We start from the raw sequence: 19,683 nt of genomic DNA, 5'->3' as shown, positions 1-19,683 counted from the left end.
AATTGAATATCTGCCCTCCGTTTACTAGCTGTTTGGAAATCCTCATTTGAAAAATGTCCTAGGCTTATTTTTTTAATTGAGTTGTCTGCGTTTTCCTTCATGATTTGTAGGGATTATTTAATGATTCTGGACACGAGTCTATTTTCAGATATGGGTATTGTGAATTGCCTCCCAATCTGTGGCTTCCCTTTCCATATTTTTCAACAGCTTAATGGAGATATGAATTTCATACCAGAAGTTCCCTCATGGCTCCCTGGGCTAAAGATCCTGCATTGTGACAGCTATGGCTTGGGTTTGATCCCTGGCCTGAGAACTTCTGCATGCTGTGGGTGCAGCCAAAAAAAAAAACCCAAAACAACCACCAAAATCTCACACCATACAGTTCATCTGTTTAAAGTGTAAAAGCTAATGGTTTTTAGTATATTCAGAGTTCTATAGTCATCACCCCAAAGAAACCCCATACCCCTGAGTTATCTCGGCCCTGGGCACCCATCAGTCCAGTTCTGTCCCTGTAGATTTGCCTGTCCTGGACCTATCATATCAACAGAATCATGTAATTTTTGGCCTTTTAACACAGGCTTCTGTTCTGTAGCATCATGTTTCCAAATTTCATCCATGTTGTAACGGGTGTCATTTCTTCCTTCCTTTCCGTGGCTAAGTAAAATTTTATTGGGTGGATATATCACAGTTTTGTTTGACCACTCATCAGTTGATGGACTTTTGAATTCTTGCCATTTTTTCATTGTTAGGAAAATGCTGCTGTGAACATTCAGATACATGTTCCTATGTGAACATAGGTTTCCCAGTTTCTTGGAAAGAGAGTGCCATTGCTGGGTGATATTGTACTTGTTTTTTTTTTTTTTTTTTTTTTGGTGGGGGGAGGTGTCTTTTGTCTTTTTGCTTTTTCTAGGGCCGCTCTTGCGGCATACGGAGATTCCCAGGCTAGGGGGCTAATTGGAGCTATAGCTGCTGGCCTCCACCACAGCCACAGCAACACGGGATCCAAGCCATGTCTGGGACCTACACCACAGCTCTCGGCAACGCCGGATCCTTAACCCACTGAGCGAGGCCAGGAATCGAATCCGCAACCTCATGGTTCCTAGTCAGATTCATTAACCACTGCGCCACGATGGGAATTCCATATTGTACCTTTTTAATCTTCGGAGGGACTGCCAGACTGTTGCTAAGTGTCCGTACCATTTTACCTTCCCACCATCATAATATGAGGGTTCCACTTTCTCTACTTCCTTGAAGTGCTTGCTGTTTTATGTCTTTAATTATAGCCATCCTGGTGGCTGAAGTTGTATCTTATTGTGGCTTTGGTTTTGCATTTCCCTAATGACTAATGATGTTGGGTAGCCTTTCGTATGCTGCTTGATCATTTGTATATATTCTTTAGAGAAATGTGTTTTCAAATACTTTGCCTATTTTTAATGGGTTGTCTTTTTATTGTAATTCTGTATACAAGTCCCTTATCAGATGCATGATTGCAAATGTTTCCTCTCATTCTGTAGGTTTTCTTTTCAGTCTCTTGACAGTATCCTTTAAAGCACAAAAGTTTTAAATTTTGATGAAGTCTTATTTATTTTGTTGCGTATGCTTTCTGTGTCATACCTAAAAAAGCTTTGCCTAGCCCAGTATCACAAAGATTTACTCCCATTTTTAAAAAGAGTTTTATAGTTTTAGCTCTTAGTTTTGAGTCTTTTAGTTTTTTGGGTTTTTTTTTTTGTGTGTGTGTATAATCTAAAGGAGTCCAAATTCAGAGTTCCTATTTTGGCTTAGTGAGTTAAGAGCCTGACACAGTGTCTGTGAGAATGCAAGTTCAATCCCTGGCCTTACTCAGTGGGTTAAGGATCTGGCGTTGCCACAAGGTGGGACGTGGGTCATAGGTTCGGCTCAGGTCCAGCATTGGTGTAGGCCTGCAGCTGCAGCTCCGATTCAGCTCCTAGCCTGGGAGCTTCCATATGCTACGGGTATGGCCCTAAAAAGCAAAATAAATAAAAAAATAAAATCAGTTTTGTAGAGAAGTAACAAGAATAGGAGTAGTACACTGAACAACCAAATTCCCTTTTGCCACATTCATCTTTTAGCATGAAGTCCAACTGATATTTTTTTTCTTTATGGTTAGTACTTTTTGTACACAGTTTAAGAAGTCTTTGCTTGCCCCACAGAGATTCATTTTCAGGGCTTCAAAGTACCCTCCTCTGACTGACTGGGCCAAGTGAGGACATTTGCCCAGACAGCTCGCAGCCTCTGCCATGGTGTGGTTGTGACGTGGGTGGGTCAGGGTTAACGTCGGTGTGTGTTTGGCCACATGGGATTCCAGTGCATCTACTTGACTTCTGGCAGGAACATCAGTGGTTGGGCCGCTTGCAAGGAGTAGGATATTCTGGCTGCCCACTAACTGTTTAGCCCCAAGAATGCAGATGCTGTATGTATTACCCAGAAAATGCAATGGTGGCTTTGGAGGAGGGTCTGGAGTCCAGGGGACCAGGTCCCTGAATGTGAGATCCCTGCTTTCACTGTAAGCACGCCCAGAGCAGAGTCCTGGGAGCCCCCTCCAGTTCCTGGAGGCTCATCTGGGCTCCAGAGGCAGAGACCGCCCTTACTGCCCCCCCACCCAACCAGACCACCCAGGGTCTCTGAGGTCAGGCCAAGCCCCTACAAGGATTCTGGAGACCTGGGTTCCAGTTTCCCTCCTTGACCAGAGCACGTCACTGGCCTGTCTGGGTGAGACGAGTCGGTCTGGAGCAGCGGGAAGAGCTAGGATTTCGGAGTCAAATGATTTGTGCTCAGATCTCACCATCTTGGTGGTCTTGGGTCTAATTCCCTTATTGGTAACAATGGAGATAATAATGACACCAGAGGGTTAGGGTTGTTTTGAGGGTTAAATGAGAAAACGGATGTGAGATGTTGAGCCTGGGCAGCTAGAAGGACACGAACATTCAGTAACCATTGGCTCTGCTGGTGGTTGAGCACCTCCCTGGGCTGGGTGCTGGGCACTCAGGCATGGGGGGAAGGAAGTCTCAGGCAGGGGTCTACCTGCATGAATCCAGTGAAGAAGGGATGTGTCCCCATATAGCATAGAGGAATACTGAGATCTGTGGAGATGGAGTGTTGTGCCCCAGGTCATGTGGAGGCAGGAGTCCAGACAAGGATTCGTCCTTGTTCTCTAGAGCCCGCTAAGGCTGGGGCACCAGGGATTTGTGTGTGTAAGAGGGTGGCCAGGTCAGGAAGGCCCGGAGCCCACAGGGGCTTGGCTGGACTCTGCAGACCTGGGGCCAGTCACTTCCTGCTCCTTGTTGGCTCCAGTCCAGCACTGTCTCCCTGCATGCCACTGTCGGGTGCTGGCCTCCCTCCTGCTCCATGGAACAACTGGAGCAGCCTTCTCACAGCTGTCACTCTATTCCAGCCACCTCCAATTTACTCTCCCAACAAAGCAAACATTTTCAGATTTGTGGTCACTTTGCTCCCCAGCTTGGCACCCTTCACTGGTTCCCCATCACCCCAGGATGAAACCCGTGTCTCTTAAAAAGCCTGTAGGACCTGCTTGGGGAGGGTGACCCCCAAGCCTCAGTCCTGTGTAGGATGTGCACATGTGCATGTGCACACACTTATGTACACCCATGGCTCCCAAACCACACTCAACCCAGTTCCTCCTCCACCTCAGGGCCTTTGCACCTGCTGTCCCCTCACCCGGAACCCCCAACCCTGTGTCCGTGTGGTTGTTGAGTCCCTGGAGCTAAGCCAGGACTCCTTCCCGTGGTCTGCACCACCCCCATGCTTTTCCCGTCACAACACATGCCCCCGTGTTGACATCATGGTTTTGCTCACCAGCTTTCCCTGAATTACAAACTCTGAGGACAGACTACACCTCCCCTGCTCCCACCCTCCCCTCAGAGCTTGGGGCAGAGCGGTTGCTCAGGATATGTGTTAGCAAGTAAGGGGGTGAGGGCCGCATATCTTCTACCTCCTTCTTCACTCTGTGGTGGCAACCAGAATCACCAAGACAGGAGAAACCTTTCAGGGAGTGGCAGATGGGGCAGCGGTCACCCGGCACTTGCTACCGATGCAGGAGTCAAGAGAACGAATGTCCATGGCAATTCCGATAGTGCTCCAGTTTATGGAGTGACTCATGTTGATGGTGGCTGTCCTGCCCATTGGGACCAAGTCAGTTTAGTGAGAATTAATTACAGATGAGAAACCAGCTTGCAAACAGTGAATATTTAAGCTCCCTGGAGTGTGATGCTAATATAGCTGTTGGCCTTGTCTTTGCTTGTCCTTACCACCCCCACCCCCACCACTCCCTCTCCACCCCGTTGCATGTACTTGCGTCTGGGCATCAGGGTGACCAGATGCAAGGCTTGTGTCCCCCGTTACTCACTCTCCTTTTCTGTTAAATAAAGGTCCTGCAGTCCATCCATCAGCAGGCATTGTAAAACTCCTGTGTGTCACAGGCTCTGCCAGACTTCAGAAACATGGGAGCAAGCAAAGAGTTGGGGCCCTGCTCTGAAGGTTTCGCATCTAAAATAGAACCATTAGCGCCCTGAGAAGAGCACTTTACAGTTTGCAGAGCACGTTTAAACATCAGCATGAGCCTTTCAGGAGCCTCATGCTATATATACTTGGTGGTACTGTTGTCCCCATCTTACAGGTGAGCAAACTGAGGCTCTGATAGGTTGATAGCTTTCCTGTAATCACTCCTGGGGGGTGCTGGGCTGGAACCTGGCACAGAGCCGAGGAGGGGGGCATGTTCACAGTCCTCTATCAGGAGTTCCTATTGGGGCTCAGTGGGTTAAGAATCCATCTAGTATCCATGAGGACACAGGTTCAATCCCTGCCCTTGCTCAGTGGGTTAAGGATCTGGCATTGCTGTAAGCTGTGGTGTAGGTCATGGATGTGGCTCAGACCCCATCTTTCTGTTGTGGCATAGGCCAGCAGCTGCAGCTCTGATTCAACTCCTAGCCTAGAAACGTCCATATACTGCAAGTGCAGCCATTCAAAAATAATAATAATAATAAGATAAAATAATAATGATAAAGTCCTCTGACCATCAGCTGCCATGAGGCAGGGGTTCCCGGCCTGGTTGGCACGTTTTCTGTCTTCCTCGGCACCAGGCTGAGGAGACCCTCAGGCTGGCGGCTTGGTCCTGATAAACACAGAGACTCCCAGAGAAAGAGGGAACAGTCCTCTGGTGCCAGATCAGCTGGGAAGCCACCACCCCAGGTTCAGAATGACCCCAAATCCAGCTGCGGTTGGAAATAAGCATTAAACACCACCGCCCTCTGGCTTCCCCCACAACCCACCCAGCTGCCTTCTGCCTCCCATTTACACTTTCTCCATCCTCCCAAACCTGCTTTCAGGAAAGGCTCCACCAGCTCAGGTGCAGTGGGATTCGGCTCAAGCTTGTGACCCCCCCACTTAAGGACACACACACTTCCAGCCCAGAGCCCATTTATTATTCAGGACTTGGGCCCCCAGAACTTCTGACCTTGGTGGTGGGTCTAGCAAGGCCTGACCTCGGGCAGGAACCAGCTCATCCTCCCTCCTGCCACCTGCCCCATGTCCCCCTGGGTTCCCGCCAGGCAGGTTGTCATGGCAGGAGGTCAGCTTGGGGCAGGATGAGGTGTTCAGGAAGTGAGACCTTTGTGACCGCCTCCTCTGCTGTCCCGTCTGGAGCACAGCGGCCCCTTTCCAGATGTTCCGGGGCAGCGAGAGTGTTTCCTTCAGGCTCTGCCCTCCTGTTCTCTGCTCCACTCTCTCCTCTGTCAGGGTTCTGCCCTCTGCTTTCTCATTTCTCTTTCTTTCTTTCTCCTCCTTTCCCTCTCTCTGCTCTTCTCCCACCCCTGGCCTCTCAGGCTCTTTCCTTTTCAGATCTCTGTGTAAAAAGACTTTCCTCACAGTGAAAACTATTCATCAGTGGAGTCAACTGTCTTGCCCAGTAATGAGTCGAACAAGCCAGGGTCATCAGCCTTCCCGAATGTTGAAAAGGTGATTTGACTTTCTGTATTTAGGCTGGACCGTGGCTGGACCATGACCTCTGATGCTGTGCATTGCTTCACAATTCTAGGTGGTTTCAGGTTTAAATTCCACACTTTAAAACTGTAGAGCTGATGGAGTTCCCGTTGTGGAGCAGTGGTTAACGAATCCGACTAGGAACCATGAGGTTGCGGGTTCGATCCCTGCCATTGCTCAGTGGGTTAAGGATCCGGCATTGCCGTGAGCTGTGGTGTAGGTCGCAGACATGGCTCGGATCCCAAGTTACTGTGGTTCTGGCATAGGTCGGCAGCTACAGCTCGAATTTGACCCCTAGCCTGGGAACCTCCATATGCCACTGGAGTGGCTCAAGAGAAGGCAAAAAGACCAAAAAAAAAAAAAAAAAACTGTAGAGCTGGAAAAAATAAAATAAATGGAGTTCCCATTGTGATGCAGCAGAAACAAATCCAGCTAGTATCCATGAGGACTCAGGTTCATCCCCTGGCCTCACTCAGGGGGTTAAGTATCTGGCATTCCCATGAGCTGTGGTATAGATCACAGACATGGCTTGGATCCCGTGTTGCTGTGGCTGTGGTGTAGGCTGGCAGTTGTGGCTCCGATTTGACCCCAGCCTGGGAACTTCCATATGCCATGGGTTCAGCCCTAAAAAGCGAAAAAACGAAAAACCAGAAACCAAAAAAAAAACTGTAGGGCTGGGCCTCATATGTGAGCATGTGTTTTTGAAGATCAAGTATTTTTGTAGTGAGGAAAAAATTACATTCTTTATAATTTTAATGTTTATTAAATTTAATTTTTTTTTCGCTGCACCCACAGTATATGGACGTTCCCAGGCCAGGGATTGAATCTGAGCCTATGCCAGCTGCAGCAATGCTAGGTTCTTTAACCCAGCGCACCAGGCCAGGGAACGAACTCACGCCTCTGTGACCACCCAAGCTGCTACAGTTGGAGGATTCTTAACCCACTGCACCATAGCAGGAACTCCCAAGTGTAATTTCTAAAGTACTTAATCATGATGTAGAAATTTTTGAAAGTAGAGTCAAGAAGGAAAAAAATCATTCCTAATTCCATACCCCTGAGGCTTCACTCTCTCTGTTTCATTGTTTCCTTTTAGCTTTTTCCTTTGTTCATTTTTTACACAACTGCGTTAAGGTGGGAGGACACCTTTGTATCCCTTCTTGATTTCTTTGTACTGCACGTGAATATTTTTGCATCATCACCATCTTCACCATTTTAACCCCAGAGAATGGATGCCTATGATTTCTCGAGACTTTGTTTTGAAAGAACACAGCCCTCGAGCCTGTACAAGATGGATAATTGTAAAGCAAGAGCTTTATATTTCTTCAGAGAAAAAATTGCCCAACTTCTTACCCATCTTGTAAAAGAAGTGTGTGTACCCAGGTTGTGTACACAGGTTCCCCCAAGGAAGGGCTATATGAATGTGCTTTAAACCTGCTTCGTGCCAGGAGCTGTGTGGGGGCTCTCTGGGCATCAGTTACCTGTGGTCCCCAGGTGCATGTCGTCACCCGTTTCACAGGGCCTGAGATGCTGGCATAAGGTCCCGCACTGCCTGTATATAGGCCAGAGCTCAGCAGAGCTGCCAGGGAGACTGTGTCTAACAGGCCTTTGGGGGTTTCAGGATTTCTATGGAGCTGTCACGAGGGCCTTGGATGAGACAGACCAAGAAGGCAAGGATGTGCCGGCCAGGGAGGAGCTGAGACGTGGCCTGAGTGAACTCCCAGCCATCCGCGACCTTCACCAGGGGATCCTGGAGGAGCTGGAGGAGAGGTTGTTGCACTGGTGAGCAGCTTCTGGACCCCACTCCCACCTTGTTGCTCTAGGCAATTGAGGGGCGGGCAGTGGGGGATCACAACCCAACCACATGAAATAGGTCCCCGTTTGACTGACACAGAAGCTGACACTTGGAGCTGTTCAGTCTTTTGCCCAAAGCAAGACAACTGTGGGAGGGTGGACCTGGGATCCCCAGCCAGGCGTGCAGCGCCGGCCCCACTGGCCAACACCACGTGGTCATAAGGCTGAGCTCTCACTGTCCCATCCCCCCTCCTTGCTGCAGGGATGGCCAGCAGAAGGTGGCTGATGTCTTCCTGGCCCGGGAGCAAGGGTTTGACCACCACGCCACTCACATCCTGCAGTTCGACAGGTCCCTGAGTCTGCTGAGTGAGAGCTGTCTCCACTGCCCCCGGCTGGCAGCTGCCGTCCGTGAATTCGAGGTTGGTCCCTGGGTCCCCCCAGAGCCTGCTCTGAGGATGCAGGGGCAGGTGGGCACAGAAGGGCTTGATGTGAGTCAGCGCGGCTTCTGAGGCTGGAGGCAGAGAGGGCGGTCCAAAGGGTGGGGCGAGAAGGTGAGCCAGCAGGAGGAAAAACCCTGAGCATCCCCACTGGGCGGTCAATGACAACTCAGTGAGCCCCAGCCCGGGGAGGGTGTGAGTGGCTATTCTGTCTCAGTAGCAAAGCACAAAGCAAGCTGAGGCCCAAGCCATTGGAGTGACCAAGAAATGGCCACCAACTGGGGATCCAGTTACTGGGCAGCAAATTCAGGGACTTTCCCCTAAAGCCATATTACTGAGTGTAGCAGTGTGTGAGCCTGAAGGAATGTGCTGTCCTGGCAGGGCAGTGCTAATCTGGGAGGACATCCGGAGGAGGGGAGCCTGGTTGTGGAACCTGGGGGAAAGGTGCAGATGGGACAGTGTTGGGGGGGATGGTGCGGGTCTCTGATGGAGTTTTGTTCTCTCCGTCTCTTGGGAGCAGCAGAGTCAGCAAGGAGGCGGCCAGAACGTGAAGCACCGGCTGCTGAGGGTGGTTCAGCGCCTCTTCCAGTACCAAGTGCTCCTCACAGGTAGGCCCCGCGGGAGGTCAGGGTGCACCAGGGCTGTGGGGAAGAGGAGGCAGGGTGAGAAGATGTGGCCAGGTGTGCTGTGACGACACCTCTGTCACCCAGGCAGAAGGGGGGCGGGGAGGCTCTCAGCCCTACCCCCACCAAGGTGCCAGGCCTGCCACCACCTTCCCTCCCACTGAGCTTTGGCCCCCCCTGCTGCCACATGGAAACCTGCCACTGTGGCCACTGCTGTGTCTCCTGACAGCCTCACCCATCCTAGCACACAGGAGCTCACACCTTCCCCTGTTCTGCATTTCCCCCCTGTCTATGTGGGTCCCATTCCCTAAAACTGCTCTTATCTCCAACACCCTCCTGCTTCAGTTTCCCTCCTCGGACCTGTGGCCCCTCTGTGGCTTTTCCTCTGACTGCTTCCTGCTTCCTGAAGCCCTTTACCCCCGGAGCTTCTGTGATGCACCCCCTCCTGCCTCCTGCTGAGCTCTCTGGCCACTCCCGTCCATCTCCACGGCCACCTATCCTCTCCATGGCCCCTTAAAGTCAATGTTTTTCAGGGCTCAGCCCCAGGCCCTCTTTTCTTCCTTCTCTATAAACTTTCCCCTAAATGTCATCCCCTCCCTCCCTCTGCCTCTGTCCTGAGCAGCTGCCTCCTAAGGGGACAGAGAGCCCTGCCTGGGGAGCTGATGCTCTGGGTGGGGAGACAGATGCCGCACATATAGCGATGTGCGTATGATTCCAGGGAGCAGTTGGCTGTAAGAGAAGACATCAGGGTGGAGGGTGGGGGGAGTTTATTCCCCTTAGTCGACAAGTATTTACTAAGCCTCTACAATGTACCAGGCTCTGCACTAGATGCTGGAGGGGTAGAAGTGAATTAAACCACCAAACTCTATGACGCTGTGAAACTTATACTCTAACCAAGAGTAAGGAAATAAAAATATAATATACCCATGATGAGAGTCTAAAGAAAAATAAAACAGATGAAGGACGTTCAGGAAGAGCTCTGCTCTATTAGACCCAGAACCCATCTAAGGAGGTGACCTTGAACTGAGGTCTCAGTGAATTGAGGACGTGAGCTGTATGAAGATCTAGAGGACAAGAGGGCCAGGTAGAAGAGATAGTAAATGCCAAGCCCCTGGATAGGAGCAAGCTTGGCAAATGCCAACATTGGCCCAGGGAGCAAGTGGCGGGAGAAGTAGCTGGAGCGAGGCCAGCCATGTAGAGCCTGTGGGTATAAGTGTGTTAAAGGTCTGACACTTCACGCTTGGCCAGGTTGGTGGTGATGTCTGTCTCCAGGTATACTGTGTGCTTCTTGAAGGCCCGGCACAGTGCCATGCACATAGCAGGTGCTCAGGAAATACTAGAATGAGTGAGTGATGGGCAGCGGTGACAGCTTGGTGGTGATCAGTTTTGTGCTAGTGTGTTGTTGTGGGGAGCTCACAGGAGAGAGGGTGGACACTCTGTGCTTCTGGAACTCTTCTTCTGCCTCTGCAGACAGAAGGGCTGCTATTAGGGACAGAAGGGGTTGACCTCACTGGGGCAGACTGACCCCCAGCTCTTGTTCTGTCTGCAGATTATTTAAACAACCTTTGCCCAGACTCAGCTGAGTACGATGATACGCAGGGTAAGTCCAGTGTGAATGAACCCAGAGGAAGGGGGCATGTTCCTATCTCAGCCCCTTTCCCCACCTCTGGACACCAGTTCCCAGGCACACAACAGCTCCCTCCCCACCAGCTGGGTGTGCAGGGGGTGTGAAGCCTCCGGGCTTCTGAGATGATTCCTCTTGACCTCAGCCATAAGGACCCCTGGGTTGGGCTAAGGTCCAGTCAGAGAAGAAGGGGTGACCAGAATTTGATGCTGGGAAGTGGGGCCAGGTCTAAAAACTCACCCCAGACTCCCTGTTTCCTCCCAATTCTGTGTGGCTGTCCCTGCCTGTGACCTGCCAAGGTAGTCCCTATTTTAATGTATCCCCATTACAGCCTTGGGTACTGAGGCACAGAGTGGTCAAATCACTGTCAGGGTCACATGGCACTAGTGGCAAAGCTGTCATTGGGCCTGTGACCTGACCTGGCAGTGGGAAAAATCTGTGCCACCCACCTACAAGACCCTGCACCTGCAACAAGAACCTCAGGAGAATGGGTAGCAACAAGCATGGTGGCTCCAGCCCAGTCCTCCCCAGCGGGCCCAGCGCACTCTGCTCTGCTTCTCTCTGTAGGTGCACTGAGCCTCATCTCCAAAGTCACAGACCATGCCAACGACAGCATGGAGCAAGGGGTAAGTCCAGCCCGTGGACCTCCTCTTGCGTGAGGTTCCAGGAGCCCCTCCACCCTGCCCAGCTCTGCCCCATGATACCCACTTGGGGCGGGGATGTTGCAGGCAGCTATCTATCTTGTAGAATCTTGCAAACAACCTCGGGTTCTGTCCCTAACACTTGCTGTGTGACTACGTGTCCCTCTGTGGGCCTCTAGTGCACCCTTTGAACAATGAGGGAGGCTTCAGGATTACACAGACCTGATGAGTAATGTCCTGACCGTGGTCTGAGACCATCTGCTCTATAAATTGCAGACTCCCCGGCACATCTTAGATCTTCCCAGTCAGGACTTGCAGGGTAAGATCCAAAGATAGGCATTTCTTTGTGCCACACTAGCAGCAGCAGCAGTTCCCAGCGCCAGGACTTGAACCCAGGCCACAGTGGCAACCCAAGCCACAGCAGTGACAACACCAGATCCTTAACCCGCTAAGCCCTTCAGGGAACTCCAAGAGATAGGCTTGGGTTTTTTGTTGTTGTTGTTGTTTTGCCACACCTGTGATATATGGAAGATCCCAGGCCAGGGATCAAATCCGAGCCACGGGATGCTGCAACGCTGCGTCATTAACCCACTGCACTGGGCCAGGTATTGAACCTGCACCACTGCAGAGACAACGCCGGACCTTTAGCCCGCTACACCACAGCAGGAACTCCAAGACAGGCATTTTTAATAAGCACCCAGGTTAATGTTTTGCCTGCAGAAGTTTGAGAGCCACTCACCCATGAAAACCTATGAGCTCTAAGTGCACACCCAGTTCCGACAGTGTGCAGCTCTGTATTCAGAAGACACTGCTAAGGTGTTTACTGGGTCTCTGTCCAGGATGGCCAGCTTTATCTCACATGCCAGCTCTGCTCCAGCACTTACCATGGTTACTTGTGTCCACGTATTTTCTGCTTCACTAAGCTATAAATATGCTAGAGCTGTGTCTTGATGATTCTAAGGCCTAGTCGTAGTGCAGTGGGAGGGTCAGTGATCAGTCATCATGTCTTCCATGGGCAGAGGTGGGGGTGATGGTGGTACGTGTGCCGAGCACTGGCTCAGCTTTGCTGTGGCAGGTACATAGCATCCTCAGAGTGCATTATCCACAAGTAGAAAAGGGGGAAGGGAAAGACTGTCTCTTGGACGCCTAGTGTAAGTCAGTCTTGTGTTGGGGCCTGGAGATACAGGGGTGAGATATGAATCCCAACCCTGGAATCACAGCTCTTGGAGCGGTAAGTATGTGGACATGAAGAACCATGATAAACGTCACGAGGGAGAGAGAGGAAGTGCTCCAGGGTTGAGAGAAAGGAGCTGTCTCTCCAGCAGGGACTGTGAGAAGTGGTGACACAGGGAGTGTCCCCATAGAGAGGATTGTGCACATGCTACAAAGGCAGAGGGAGAAAAGGTGGGCCAGGAAGAGGGCCTGGCCTGGGCTCAGGCATGGAGATGGCAAAGTTTGGGACATGTCAGGGCTCAGAGGGTCACCTGGCATGGCTGGAAGTGGAGACAGCGTAGGCGCAGTTGGACAGGAATCTGGGAGAAAGGTCAGGGTGGCTGGTGAGATGTGTGCAACCTGGAAGCTGAAGTCAGCTGGGTGCGAAATCCAGATGGTCCGACATGCCATTGAGGTCACCCCCTCCCCTCCCCTGTGATGTCATGAGCTCTCTGCTCTTGTCACCTTGGCTCTTGTACACACAGTGTGAGTTCCCTCAATGTGCCCGAAAATCAGAGGTGCTTTAGAGTTAGCGCCTGGTCGTGACAGTAGCAAGTGGGCTGGGCTCCACACACTTCCCTTTAGCGAGTGATGCCTCTACTTCCAGAAAGAAAAACGAGGCCAGGAAGGGCTATATCTTCCCCCTTGCCATGAGCTTCTGCACACAGGCGCCTCTGTAGCAGGGACTGGGGTGGGTCACAGCCACGCACCCTCCTGGCAGTCTCCACAGCCAGGATGGCCACAGTGCCAAGATGCATAGGCTGGCCATTGACTCTCCAGCTGCTGTGGACGCTGTACCAGGCCTGCTCAGGATAGTGACCTCCATCTCACGCCTTCACGGGCTAAGACTCTGCCTAGACCGTGGACAAGTGGGTCCAGATAAACCCTCCCCAAGGCAGGGCTCAGTGGCTGAGTGTTCTGAAGGATAGCTGGAGCCGTTTCTTTGCTGTATAGCTAAGAGAATCTAGAAGAAATGATAGCCAGTAGCAGTAAGCGTACCTGGTGCCCAAATCTTGCTTTCTTTTTTTTTTTTTTTTTTTTGCTATTTCTTGGGCCGCTCCCGCGGCATATGGAGGTTCCCAGGCTAGGGGTCGAATCGGAGCTGTAGTCTTCGGCCTACGCCAGAGCCACAGCAACGCGGGATCCGAGCCACATCTGCAACCTACACCACAGCTCATGGCAACGCCAGATCGTTAACCCACTGAGCAAGGGCAGGGACCGAACCCGCAATCTCATGGTTCCTAGTCGGATTCGTTAACCACTGCGCCACGACGGGAACTCCCCAAATCTTGCTTTCTGATACCATTGTCCAAATAAAGGAACGAGGATCCTTGGAGAAATGGCTAGTTCTAAGACTGGGGCAGGAAATATACAACATGAGCCTGGAGCATCTTGTAGTACCAGGAAGTAAGAAAGTGCTCAATAAATAAATACGGAAAATGAAAATCCCCACCCGAACCCACAATGATGGGGGTATGTGAAAGGGGCACAGAAGCCAACTGGCCAGGCTCCCAGTGGCCAGAGATGGAACAATTTAAGAAATAAAGTACATGGAATCATAACCAAACAGAAAGTAAATGTCGTGAATACTTACTGATATAAATAATTTATTTAGTTATAATTAGTGAATATATTAATAAATGAAGGAGAAGAGACAAACCTCCTAATAATTTAGGTAAATATTCTGCCCCCAAGGAGGAGCAACATAACCCCCCACTCATTAAATGTGGACTGTGCACAGTGACCTTCTCCAAAGAGTATGGACAGGGCAGGTGAGGGTGTGTCTTTACAGTGGAGAATTCCAACAAACATGACCTTGGCCTGGTGGTCAAGGTCAACATCAACAGTCATACATCATGTTGCCAGTACGTACCTTCATATGATGTGATGAGAATAATACTTTGTGTGATCTTCTTTCCCCCAAAGTATAAGCCCAGTCTAATCATGAGAAAAACATTAAGGAGTTCTTGATATGGCTCAGCAGGTTAAGGACCTAATGTGTCTATGAGGACGCAGGTTCAATCCTTGGCCTTGCTCAGTGGGTTAAGGACCCACGGTTGCAACAAGCTGCAGTGTAGGTGGCAGATCCTGTTCATATCTGGTGTTGCCCTGGCTCTGGTATAGGCCGGCACCTGCAACTCTGATTCAACCCCTGGCCCCAGGAACTGCCATATGCTGCAGGTGCAGCCCTGGGGGGAAAAAAAGAGAGAGAGAAACATCAAATTCCAAGAGAGGGCATCCTACACGATATCTGACCCATATTCTTCACAATTGTCAAAATCATCAAAAATGAAGAAAGTCTTAGAAACTGTCACAGTCAAGAGGAGTCCAAAGAAACATGAAGTCCAATAAATGTGACCATGAGGCCCGAGGTGGCCGAGAGGTTTTCTCATAGCCCTGCTCCTTCTTCAGCTTCCCCCAGTGCCTGGACCAAAGAGGGGATCCCTGTGTGTTCTTGCCCCTTCTCAGAGGTAGACTGTTGCTCTGTATTACTCAGGGCCAGACTCCCAGGTCACGGCCCTCGTGGACAAGACTCAGCCTTGAGTAAGGCCCATGAGCCAGACTCTCAGCATTCCTTCCCTCCTGTGCATGGCAGCCAAGCCCTGCCATCTCTCTGGGGCAAGTCTTGGACAGGTCCCTGCTTTGTGTTGGTGCATGATCCTGGCACAAGAGGTTACCCACCTCTCGTTGGGACAGATGTCTTTTGCTCCTGCCCTTTTCCCAGGAACAGTGGGTGGCTCTTTGCCTGGGCTCCCACAGTGGCTGAAGGATTTTGTGCAAGAAAGTGGCCTACTACGTAGGCACGGCTTTGTGCCAACTGCCCAGGGGAAGCCTGCATGCTTTTACCACCAAGGGGTGGGATTGGGGAGTTCCTTCTGGCCCCAGTCTTCCTTGTAAACACCTGGCAGAAACTCTGGGAAAAGAGCTGGCAAGGGACTGCAGGTGCCTGGTGCGTCCAGGGCTCCATGTTATTCTAAACTGTCCCACCAGGCCACAGCTGACCTGTAAGAGTCCACTAACATCTTAGCTGCTTCCTTCTCGCCCTACTTTATGTCGACCTCTGCCCTCTGTGTGTTCCAAAGGTGTGGTAGCTCGGAAGTCCTCCAGGGCTCCTGGCAGGGCTGGTCTGTCTTTGGGATCAGTTCATTCAGTAGCCTTGGGGCCCCAGCTCTCCAATAGGCATAGAAGATGCTTTGCAGGTGACTTGGCTTTCTCACCCTGTTGGGGTGGGCACATTCTTCTCTTGCAGCTCCCACACTGTAAGTGAAGTAGGACAACATTTATACATTTCTAGTGTGTAGGATTTTATGCCCTAAACTAGGGGCAGTGTAAAGGCCTTTTCCAGGCATTCTTTCTGCACAGTTTTCACCTTGTTTGTTGACTTTAGAACCAGCCCTGTGTGAGGTTGAGGGGCATCTGCCTGCAAGTTAGGTGCTTGTTATTTCTAGTATTGGGGGTGTCCCCTTACGCATCGTGCCATCCCAGCCAGGGACTGACAAGCAGCTCCCAGACACGCTTGTTTTTCTGCAGGGAGTGCAAACCTGTTTCCTTCCCAGACAGTGCGTTTTCTTGGTTTCTCTCCCTCAGAGCAGCCCCTACCAAGACTGCAGACCCACAGAGCCAGCCCAGCCTTGGAGATCTGTCACCTTTGGGTTATTGAGGTCTCTGCTCCAGGCCTTACGGGGACACAGGCTAGAGTATAAGCAGTGGCCAGGAGATAATCAGGTGTTGGCTGGCACAGTGAGGAAGTGACCGTGGCGTGCAGAAGGATGGCAGTGTCAGACCCAGGCCCAGAGGCACGAGCCTGACTGTGGGCAGTACACACACATGACGTCCCTTAGACCTGGACTCAGCCCTGCGTCAGTCAGACAGGAGATCAGACAGGGGACAAGGCCCCGCTGGGCTCCCTTCTCTCCTCTAAAGTGAAAGCAATGCTGCTGGTTACAGAGCAGATAAGGGGCCCTGACCATCTCCTCACCTTGCTCCCACCTGCAGGAAAATCTACAGAAGCTGGTCCACATTGAGCACAGCGTTCGGGGCCAAGGGGACCTCCTCCAGCCAGGAAGGGTGAGTGCCATGCCGTTATGGGCAGGGGCAGAGAGTGGCGTGGCTGGCAGGTGGGCAAGGCCTTGTTAAGCCCCATTGTTCAGCTGGGCCGGCCCCAGTCAGGCCTGGCTGCAGGTGCTGTCCACCCTGGAGAATGCAGGCCCTGCTGGGCTCTCCACCCCTGCTGCCTCCCCTGAGGTTTTCCACTCTCTCAGCCTTTAAACAAAGTGCTTTTGGGATCAGTGTTTGCTGTGGTTCTGGTCACCTTTGAAAAGAGATACCACGTGGTCTCAGTTTAGTCCAGTTGCTGGGAAATCAAGGAAACTATCCCCCAGGAGCCCCCACAGAGCATTTTTAAAATAACATTTTTGAAGAGACAAATTTACCCTTTTAAGCTTCCAAATGGGAAACATGAAACTCAGCTCAAAAATTGTCAAAAATGTGTTCATTACCTATTCCAGTCCTAAAAGGACGAGAAATAAAGGAATTTTGTACAAAGGGAGATTGTACTCAGGAGATCTTACTCAAAATTAGCCGGGATCTCACTGACCTGAGATTCTATAAAATCACACCCAGTGTTTTGGCCTGGGTCATCAGTTCAGTGAATATTTATTAAACATCCATTTGTATCTGCCAGAATTGAGGGGCTATAGCAACTGTTCACAGGTCTTCAGCTATTTAGCAAACTTTCGGCAGCTCTGTTCTGATTGTTCTCCTTGTGGTGGCAAAGCAGGGGACAAGTTGCTCTTTGGACCACTCTGCAGCCAGAACAGCATCAAGGTGATGCTCCTGAAAGGCCAGGTGCCTGCCTCCAGAGCTGTTCTGCTGGGCATCCAGCACCTCCGCGGAGCTGGGAACTCTCTCTGATTCCCACTGAAGACCCCTCCCCCACCCATCTCCAGGACAGTAGGGCATCTGCCTGACCCCCAGGGTTTGCTTCTGTCACTGCAGGAGTTTCTGAAGGAAGGGACACTGATGAAAGTAACAGGGAAAAACAGACGCCCCCGGCACCTGTTCCTGGTAAGTACCTGGTCTCCAGACAAGCCCTGGGATTGTCCGGTTCTGTGAAGTGTTCTGGGGCCAGTGTTCAAGGCCGTCTGGAAGGGAGGGAGGAAGACTAGACCAGAGCTGATTTTTTTTTTAATATTTTATTTATTTTATTTATTTATTTATTTATTTATTTTGTCTTTTTTTTTTTTTTTTTTTTTTTGCTGTTTCTTGGGCCACTCCGGCGGCATATGGAGGTTCCCAGGCTAGGGGTCCAATTGGAGCTGTAGCCACTGGCCTACACCAGAGCCACAGCAACGCGGGATCCGAGCCGCGTCTGCAACCTACACCACAGCTCACGGCAATGCCGGATCGTCAACCCACCCGAGCAAGGGCAGGGACCGAACCCGCAACCTCATGGTTCCTAGTCAGATTCGTTAACCACTGTGCCACGACGGGAACTCCCAGAGCTGAATTCTTAGGCCGAGGATCATTCTATACAGCCGAGCTTTCCAGAAAACAGAGAGCTTAGCAACCCACCCTTCATGTATCATTTGAATGACTTTGAGCAGAACGTTGCCAAATTTAATTATCCGGTGCCCATCTGAAATATCCTAAAACCAGGAAAGTTCTTAAACTAGGAATAACTATTCGGCTACTATAACTAACACGTGAGAAAACTGAAACAAGTCCAGAAAGGAGTTGACTTGGCCAAATCTCCCAGCAGGTGGGCACCAGAGGCCCAGAAAGGAACCTGGGTTCTGACCTGAGCCCAGCCCTTTCTCACTGTGCGTGAGATGGGATATAATGTGACATATCTGGTGATGTACAGCCACAATCTGAAACCAGGGAGTGCCCAGGCCTGAGTGTAGTGATATCAGTCTCAGAGGCTCCTGAGCTGCAAGCAGCTCTTTGCCCCGGTCTGAGACCCCAAGTCATTTTGCCTTTCAAGTTATTCTCTCCGCTGGATGTGACTTTTCTCTCTGCTCCTTCACCATCAGCTGTCGTTTCTTCTTACCATTCATCATGGCTACCCTGAGAGCCTCCTTACGCTCTGTTAGAATTGTGTGCAAAGTAAAAGTAGATAGGCTCTGAGTCAGTGTCTTGGAAGTCTCTCTGTCCAGGCCTCTGCTGAGCACCTCCTGTGTGCTGGACACTGAGAGCCGGAGCTAAAGTCACATGTCCTGCCCTCAGCCATCAGCATCAATGAGAGGACTGAGTTACAAGAGGCGCAGAGCCTCAGGGGCCTATGGATGCAAAGAGAGGATCCAGGAAAGTCAGGGAATAGACAGATAAGTAGCTGGCATTTGTTGTGTGTTTGCAGGTGCTATGCCCTGTGCTGAGTGTTTTACGTTTCCTAGAGAAAATGGTACCCAAGTTAGGCCTGGAAGGAAGGATGAGAGTTTTTCAGGTGGATGAAGGAAGGGCATTTCTGGAGCAGGAACAGCATAAGCTAAGGGAGGGGGCTGAGAGGTGTAGTGTGTTTGGGGGACCTCTATGAATCTTGTGGAATCCTGGACTCTTCCACTCATGAGTGGAGTCCACACCAGGACTCACAGAGACCCTGCCACTGAGGGATGAGTTCCAGAGAAGGCTCCAGGTCCCAAGCAGGGAAATCCTGAGCCTGGCCTGAAGCGGAACCTCCATGCCAGGAGGTGCTGGGCCTCTGTGGCTTGTGCCCTGAGCCTTTGGCCCAGCCTCCCTCCTAACAGCCACCTGTCACCTCCCCTGAGAAGCACTCCCTCTGGCTGGCAGGTGTTCCATCTGAGGGGAGATTTGGAGACCAGAAGAGGTTAGATCCCTGGGGAGGTTTGAAAGGGCTCTGAGAGCCGAGCACTGGACGTCTCAGATTTGAGTTCTCAGTAGGCTCTGAAGCCCCTGCACATGCTAGAGCCTCTTTCTCCAGGTAGTTCTTTGACCTCTGCTTACATCCCTCTGGTGACAGGGAGTTCGCTGCCTGCTGAGGCAGGCATTCATCCTGCAGTTCCTTATGTGCCTCCTGTGAGTTTTGCGGATGAGGCCCTTGTTGTGGATCTTGGAGTCCAGAGATGGAAGCCATCCCTTGTTCTGTGTTGGAGTCTAAATGTTGGAAAACTTTCTTTTGAGAAGGAATCCATACCATCTGTGTGGCAATGAGCCAGACTGACTGGTTTGATCCGGACCCAACCCTGAGCCCCTGTGTGACCCTTGGACAAGCCACAGACCTGCCCAAGCCTTGAAAGTGGAAATACAGGGCGGTTTGGGCAATTAAATGGGAGGTCTTATATGTCCGGCACAGAGAAGCAGCTTATTTGATGAGAGTTTCC

General features: G+C 51.0%; 1 protein-coding gene across 1 annotated transcript in view; it reads left to right on the top strand.

Annotated features, from left to right (window-relative positions):
• Positions 1-19,683, top strand: part of FGD5 (FYVE, RhoGEF and PH domain containing 5) — a 129,827-nt gene that overhangs the window by 80,955 nt on the left and 29,189 nt on the right. The window contains exons 6-12 of the mRNA XM_005669809.3: positions 7,634-7,794; positions 8,069-8,225; positions 8,764-8,851; positions 10,416-10,466; positions 11,058-11,116; positions 16,340-16,411; positions 17,342-17,410. Coding sequence (XP_005669866.2) covers positions 7,634-7,794; positions 8,069-8,225; positions 8,764-8,851; positions 10,416-10,466; positions 11,058-11,116; positions 16,340-16,411; positions 17,342-17,410 — 657 coding nt within the window. The remainder of the gene's footprint in view (positions 1-7,633; positions 7,795-8,068; positions 8,226-8,763; positions 8,852-10,415; positions 10,467-11,057; positions 11,117-16,339; positions 16,412-17,341; positions 17,411-19,683) is intronic.

The sequence above is a fragment of the Sus scrofa genome, chromosome 13 (genome assembly GCF_000003025.6).
Source record: "Sus scrofa isolate TJ Tabasco breed Duroc chromosome 13, Sscrofa11.1, whole genome shotgun sequence".
In the NCBI taxonomy this organism is placed as follows: Eukaryota; Metazoa; Chordata; class Mammalia; order Artiodactyla; family Suidae; genus Sus; species Sus scrofa.
This window is presented reverse-complemented; position numbering and strand designations above follow the sequence as displayed.